The sequence below is a fragment of the Pteropus alecto genome, unplaced genomic scaffold (assembly GCF_000325575.1).
Source record: "Pteropus alecto unplaced genomic scaffold, ASM32557v1 scaffold52, whole genome shotgun sequence".
In the NCBI taxonomy this organism is placed as follows: Eukaryota; Metazoa; Chordata; class Mammalia; order Chiroptera; family Pteropodidae; genus Pteropus; species Pteropus alecto.
In genome coordinates this window covers 6,210,972-6,218,589 of record NW_006433941.1, presented here as the reverse complement: position 1 = coordinate 6,218,589, position 7,618 = coordinate 6,210,972, and the positions used below count along the sequence as shown (strand labels likewise).

The 7,618-nt window shown below is 46.3% G+C and overlaps 1 protein-coding gene across 4 annotated transcripts in view; it reads left to right on the top strand.

Moving 5' to 3' along the window:
- Positions 1–5,045: 5,045 nt before the first annotated feature.
- TMEM11 (transmembrane protein 11) overlaps positions 5,046–7,618 on the top strand; it is a 13,837-nt gene continuing 11,264 nt past the window's right edge. The window contains exon 1 of one of the 4 annotated variants that reach the window (XR_001516567.2): positions 5,046–5,497. Coding sequence is in view for 1 of the 4 variants with exons in the window: in XM_006908467.3 (XP_006908529.1) it covers positions 5,436–5,497 (62 nt within the window). In the remaining 3 variants the exon portion in view is untranslated. The remainder of the gene's footprint in view (positions 5,498–7,618) is intronic. The other 3 variants (XR_001516568.2, XM_006908467.3, XM_006908468.3) reach the window with 3 other exon arrangements.

Here is a 7,618-nt window from a genome sequence, read left to right as displayed (position 1 = left end):
TCTCTTCATTCAGGTTCTATGCAAATGTTACCTTTTGAAAGAAACCTTCCGTAGCCACCCATAATCTCTATTATGTAATCCTCCTTAATTTCTTCTTAGTACTTATCATTCTCTGAAAATATTTATGTACTTAGTTGTTTATCCCACTGGACTGGAAAGTCCATGAGATCAGGAACAGTATTTGTCTTACTAACTGCATTTTCTCTTGTGCCTAAGAGTACCTGGCACTGAGTGTGCACTCGATAGTTATTTCCTAGAAGAATGAATGAATGAAAAAGGTAGTCAGAGAAGTGGCAGATTGTTTTTGAGGACCAGTCAGGAAGTGCCTTCCCACTGGCTGCCTCTTTGCCAGCAGTTCAGGGGTATCATCAGGAGTTTCCAGGTTCAGTTACTACATGCAGAGTGAATCAGCCTGCCTCTGAAACGTCCAGAAGTTATCTGTGGACTAACAGTGATCAAGAGGCAACATTCTGGGGGTGGGGGGTGGGGGTGCAGCGGGGGGTTGTCTCAGCTAAATTCAGCAGACCGGAAGCAGATGGCATGTTAGAAATTAAGTGCAAGAGCCTGGGAAGATTATCGTAGGCCCACATTTGAGCACTTACATTTCCTCTGTGTGCTAGGCATTAGTCTGGGACCTGTCCTTACTAATGACAACAATGGCATTTCCAGAGTTCTTCCTGAGAGGCACCATAGCATATCATAATTTCTACACCCAGACAGCTTGGGTTCAAATCCTGGTGCCATTCTTGACTGGCAGTGAGACCTTGGCAAGTCACTCAGGTCTTCTTAAACTTGATTTCCTCATTTACAAAATAAGAATATTGATAACAACAGTATCACTTTCATAAGGTTGTTGTGAAGATCAAGAGTTAAATTACTTAAAATATTTAGAACAAGGCTTGGCATGACATAACCATCAGTTCTCATTGTTATCTTCTGTGCTGTTCTAAGTTACAAATCTGTATAATATTCACTGCAGTCCTCTAAAGCAGCGGTCCCCAACCTTTTTGGCACCAGGGACCAGTTTCATAGAAGACAATTTTTCCATGGACTCACTGAGGTGGGGTGGGGGTGGGAGGAATGGTTTCGGGATGCTTTGAGCGCATTACATTTATCATGTACTTTATTTCTATTATTATTACATTATAACACATAACAAAATAATTATATGACTCACCATAAAACTGAATCAATGGGAGCCCTGAGCTTGTTTTCCTGAAACTAGATGGTCCCATCTGCGTGCGATGGGAGACAGTGACATCTGAAGTGTGTTGCTTATGTCCAGTCTACTCCGTAATCTCGCTTTGGCTGCTGTCACTGCAAAAAACCCTGTTTCACAAAGATAAGATGTTGGAAATGGAAGCAGGCTTCTCAGTGCTTTTGTGGCAGTCTCAGGATATTCCACCTTGACTTTAACATAGAACATATGGAGATTTGAAGTTGTCTCAAACATACTTTTAAGGCTACAGTCATTTGTGATCTAAAGCAATGGATCCTCTTCTAGCACAGACAAAGTCGATTCACCTGATTTATTCACAAATGGGTTGTGGATCCATTCCTTCTCAGTTTTGGGGTCTTTTGTGGTTGGAAGTAATGCTCAAACTCTTTTGAAAGCTGAGATAAGTGATCATGCACCAGCTGAGAGAAAGAAGGCCTGGCTCAGTCTCTTTAAAAATCTCTGCTAATGTTTGAAACATGTCAAAAACCCCAATGTTCTCGTCGCCCCTACAATTCCAGTTTAGCTTCAAATGCAGCCACTTTGTCTCTGACTTGAACACAATTGTCCTTTCCCCTCGAAGTGGCTGATTGAGTTGGTTAAGCAGGTTGAATATATCACACAAGTAACCAAGTTTTGTGACCCATTCTGTGTTACTGAAATGTGCTGCCAGTGGTGACTGTTTTTCTAAAAGAAATCTCTGGAGCAGCTCTCGAACTCAAAAACTCTGGCCATCTCACTCCTGTGTATAAGAGAAGACGTGTGTGCTCTGCATTCATCTCACAGAGCTGCATGAACCAGACGTGAGTTAAGGGCATGTATTTTAATGTGGTTGATAATTTTAATCACATCCTGCAAAACATTGTTAAGTTCAGATAACATTTTTCAGCTAGCCAGCATTTCTTTATGGATGACACAGCGCTTAGACTCACATTTAGAAGGGACCTCTTTGACCCGAATAGTGAAACCAGAAAGTTGCTCCATCTGTGCATATACCAACACAAAATGACCAATTCAGTTTTCCTAATATGTAATCATTCAAAGACTTGACTAGCTCTGCAGCTGTGGTGTTGGTTGGCAACAAAAGTGCACATAATGTATCCTCATGCACATCCTCCTGAAAAAATATATCACACAAATATATCACACAAAAACAAGCATGTTGCCTTGTCATCAACATCAGTAGATTCATCAATCTGGTTTGCGTACCACAGTGACTCATTAATCTTCTCTAACAGTTGTGCCTCAATATCCTCTGCTATTTCATCAATTTGTCTAGTTATGGTGCTGGCCGAAAAAGGAACAGTGCTGCCTTTTGAACTGCAGCCTCTCCTAAAAGTTCACCACAAATGTCCTTAGCAGCAGGCAGGATCGACTCTTCATCAACAGTAAAGGGTTTCTTAGCTTTAGCAATGCGGTTAGCCGCTAAGAATGATGCTCTCAACGCAGACACATTTGATTAAGTGGTGGCCTTCAATAATTGCTTCTGTTCTTCGTGTTCACATTTTTTCTTTTTAAAAAACTCCAAAGGCTTGTCTTTTAATGCAGGGTACGTGGTCTCCATGTGGCAGTTTTGAAGGTTTCATGGCTTCATTGGATAGCTGGTCACTACATATTACATAAAGCAGGCTTGGAGAATGTGAATCACCTGTTGCAATGAACCCGTAATTTAGGTCGGACTCTTGGTATTTTCTTTTAAATGCAGCTTTCTTTTTGTTGGCAGTCAGAGTCTTCTGCTATCTCATTGGGTCTTTCCCCCTTTTCAAAGAAGCTTTCCAGTGATGTTTCTTTTTTACTCCTTTTGGCTAGGGCTAGCTTGTGGGCTTACCAAAACTGTGACTGAGACATGTGTGCAGTGTGGGAAAGAGGTACGGATGGAAGTGGTAATAACATAATGGGCAGGCCACATGTGGATTAATATAAGTGGAGGATTCTGACTTAAAGCCTGCCACCAGATAAAGCTGTACAATTAAAGTACATCAATTCACTTGCCATTATAAAGCCTGCCACCAGATGCAACTTAATTGTCACTTGCCACAACTCACTGATAGGGTTTTGATATGAGTGGGCAAGCAATTGATTTATTATCGTCTCTGTGCAGTCAAACCTCTCTGCTAATATTAATCAGTATTTGCAGCTGCTCCCTAGCGCTAGCGTCACCGCTTCAGCTCCATCTCAGATCATCAAGCATTAGATTGTCACATGACCGTGAACCCTACTGTGAACTACGCATGTGAGGGATCTAGGCTGCGTGCTCTTTACAAGAATCTAATGCCTGATGATCAGAGGTGGAGCTGAAGCAGTGATGCTAGCTCTGGGGAACAGTTGCAAATGCAGATGAGGCTTCCCTTGTTTTCCAGCTGCTCACCTCCTGCTATGAAGCCTGGTTCCTAACAGGCCACAGATAGGTACCAGTCCTTGGCCCGGGGGTTGGGGACCCCTGCTCTAAAGAGAGGTACTGATATCACCCCATGTTACAAACAAGGAAGCTGAGAACAGAGGTTATATGCAAACAGCCTCAGATCAGAATATGGAGTCAGGCTTCAAACCTAGCAGTTCCAGAATCCCTAGAAACCCTTTTAATCACAACACTGATCCAGAGAAAACAGACCTATCTGTAGGTAGTGACAAGGCAACATGGTAATTGTTCAGAGATCTCTAGCACATGCTACACAGTGGTGCTTGTTGATTTGTGTTACCCAACAGGAAGAGCAGGTATGTACTTCTGAGGGATTAGACAGGCCTGAGGTCTGGAAACATAGCTGACTGGGAGAAAAAGGCATTTTAAGGAAAGCTTAGTACATCTAGGGACCTACAAACCTTCTGCAATGGTAGCCTGGCAAATTCTGGGCTGGAAAGAAAGGCAGTTGAAACTAGAGACGTAGGCAAACTCCAAGCTACAGAGGGCCTTTAGATTCTTCTAAGGAGTTTATTTTGTCTTGTAGGTAATGAGGGACAGAGATTTTCAAACATTTAAAACTACTGTAGAATGTGAGCTGGACAAAAACCCTGAGGAAGCCTCGATGATGAGTTGCATCTACATCTGACAGTCCTCTTGCCCTGGCCTGTCAAAGTTTCCCCAGACTTGGATGTCAGGAGCAGGCGCCGTGCTTCTTCCTATCTGTGAATCTAGAGATTTCGGTATGAGTTGCACAAATATTTATGGGACCAAAATTGCCTCTGGAAAGCAGAAAAGGGACTAGAAGTTCAAAAACTGCAAAGGATCCCCCAAAATAGCCAACAGGTCTGAGGGAGTGGCATCTAGGAATCACTGGGTTTAGTGCATACAGACTCTGACTCTACAGCAGTGTCCAGGCTAGAAAATGACAGGTCCTAGACAAGGGCTCCCGTCAGGTGGGATGATTCGCCCAGCATATCCCTTCAAAGACACCGAAATATGAGATTATGTTCATGTCACTGCGGCCAGGACCTGAGTCGGGTGTGTGTCAGGGCCTACTGGCCCTATCTAAAATGGACTTTTCTCTATCGCAGAACCCTATTTCTTTCATAGCAATGATCACATGTTGAAGCTCTTTGCTTTCAGACTTCCGACAGCCTGCAAGCAGGGACCCAGTCTGTTTTGTCTCCAAAGTGTTCCTGGAGTCGAAAATTTGGGGGAATGGAGGAGGAGCAGCGACTGCCTCCGAGAGGGCACGGGTGCGCCACCCACCCCTCGGTGACCTTAACAGTCAGAAACGGCTGTCAAGGGCACGTCAGGCCGCCTTCGCAGAGGGCGATGCCGAGGTGCCGGGCTAAAAGCGGCAGAACAGCAGCAAGAAAAGCACGGCGCCACCTCGGCGGCCGCAAAGGGCAGCTCCGGGACGCCTCCTGCGCGGCGCTCTGGGAGTTGTAGTCGCTTTCCTTTCCACTCTCCTTCAGCTCTTTGCTCTTGAAACCCCAGCACATACTAGTGGGTGGGTGCCTGTGACTACCAGGCTGTGAACTTTGGGGATTTCAATTTCTAAAAAGGAACGCTGAATAGGACTCTGCCCAGGACGGCTCTCACACGCCGCCCGATCTGAGGACTACAATTTCCAGGCAACTTCGAGGAGGCGGGGCTTTCCAGTACCTAGTCATTGTGGGCATTGTAGTCCAGAGGGGCTCGGGTTCCACCTCTCGAGCTGTCCCGGGATGCAGCCCGGACTACATTTCCCTTCCGTCCGCTCGCTAGCCCAAGGCTGCCTTGGCGCGAGACATTTGCGAGCAGTGTGTCTCCAAGATGGCCGCGTGGGGAAGGAGGCGCCTTGGTCCGAGCAGCAGCGGCGGCAGCGCCCGGGAGAGGTGAGATTCGGCGGCTTGTTGCTTCCCCAGAGTGTGTGACTCAGGAGCTGGTGAGCCAGTGAGGCCTCTTGGGACTGCAGCGCTCTCTCTACCTTAGTTCCCTGGCTCCTTCTCGCCCACTCACCCTCCCGTCCCCCCGCCGGGCACGCGGGGTTCCAGTCCGGGCCCATTCGGGATCCGGGTGGAAGCCGGTGCCCAATCGAGCCGGGCCAAAGCGGTCTCCGAGGTGTGTTCAAGGGAAGCGGCGATGGCGGGGCCCGGCGAGGTGGGCCGCGGTCGTATAAGGTCTGGGCCGAGATGGAGGCTGGGTGGCGTGGAGTGGACTGGGGCCCCGCGCAGGCCCAAGGAGCCCGCCCAGCTGCCCGCGGGGCCGTGCGGCGTTCGAGGCTCCCACCCCTGGCTACACGCGGGCCATCTCGGCCGTGACCCCAGACTTGGCGAGGATTGGCTCCTGGTAGGGAGAAGGAAGCTTTCACCGAGCGGGCCTGCTGCAGGAAGGGAAGTGCGATCTCCACGTTACCGAAGGTAGTCTTAGCCTTCCCTAGTTGTGTCTCTGGCCGAGAGCCGGCCGCTTCCTCGAGAGGCATTCTTAGGACTTTTTGAGGGTTTTCTGCAAGCTCCCATGTCGTGGAAGTCCTTAAAAGTGACCTTTCTTAATGAATGGTGTGTGAATCGGGAGCTAGGAGCTTTTTTCTTCCAAATGGATCTCTATTTGGCGAACTGATTTCTAGGATATTGGATTGGAGTACTTTTACAGTTTTTGCGTTTGGAAAGCCGTTACAGCCAATAGAAACCATTAGAAGCTGTTAATCTACTAGAAGTTTGGGAAAGGATGTCTATTGGTGGAGTCACCTGGACTAAACTCCTGTCGATTCTTTTACGGCGTAGCAGAGGTTAGCAAGAAATGAGTTTCTTGTGTGCATTTTTTGTCTTTATGGTGAAGACTGTTAAACAGAAACGTTTTCTCTTCCCCTTTCTCTCAACTACTTTACCCCACATTATTCCTTTTCTCTGATTCTATCACATATTCATCGCTGTTGCCTTCAGATAGTTTTCCCAGTCCAGAAAATTCTTCGTGTTTGGTAGTTGCTATGGACAGACCCCCTTTACCTTGCATTTTATTCTTGAGCTCAGAGGTATCCAGCATTGTCCGTTCTGCATTTCCTCTTCCTAGGAAAAGCAGTGAATGACAAGCAGATATCTTTGTTTTTCCAACTCCCATCTTGTATTTTGTAGATCGGTGGGTAGAAAGTAACTAAAGTGATGTCGATGATTTTCAGATGGCCTTAAAAACTAGTAAATATTTTCAAGGTCTTTAATGCGAACATTAGTCCTTTAGTAATAGAAAATAACCTGTTTAGAAAACTTAGAGTATCAGAGAGAAAGACATTCCTCTTCTTTGGATAAAAACAACTGAAAAGGCCAAATGGGGATGCCCCAGTCATCATACAGGGGCTATTAAACCTTTACTGATTTAGGAAGTTAGATATTGGGGATTTTTTTTCACCTTGGTTCAGGACAATCATTAATTCAAATCTTAGTTTGCAGACCAGCAGCCTATAGGTTGAATCCAGTTCTTGATTGTTGACCCTCCGTTTTTAAGAGAATTTAAATCAGTTGCCCGGTTTATAAATTGAAAATTTTCACAGAAAACTCTCCTCGAAAAGCTGAGTAGTGGCCGACTTGTTTGGTCAGTGCAAGTGCTTTCTAGTTCATCATTCCTCACCTGACAGCTTGATTTATTGCAGTTTCCTGCCTGGTCTCCTTAGGTGTGTTCAGGTTGCAACCATTAGCCTGAAACTGAAAGTTCTGCTCACACATGCAGATGTTGTGCATTAGACAGGAATGGGGCATCTGGTTTTGAGGTTTGGGTGACACCATCTCTCCTCCCAGATAATGCACTGTGGAGGGGGGTACCCCTTTGTTTGCACCATCTGTCTTGCTTCCAGATAACTCAGTGTGGTGGAAGAGGGGGTATATGTGTGACACGCTGGGACTCCATTTGCCTTTGCTATGAGGCCCTAGATGTACTCTGTTGGAAAGCATAGTTTGCCTAAAAGCCTCCCATGCTGAGCAGGGGCTGGAAACATACTGCCTTCTCCCTGCGCCCCAACCCTGCCA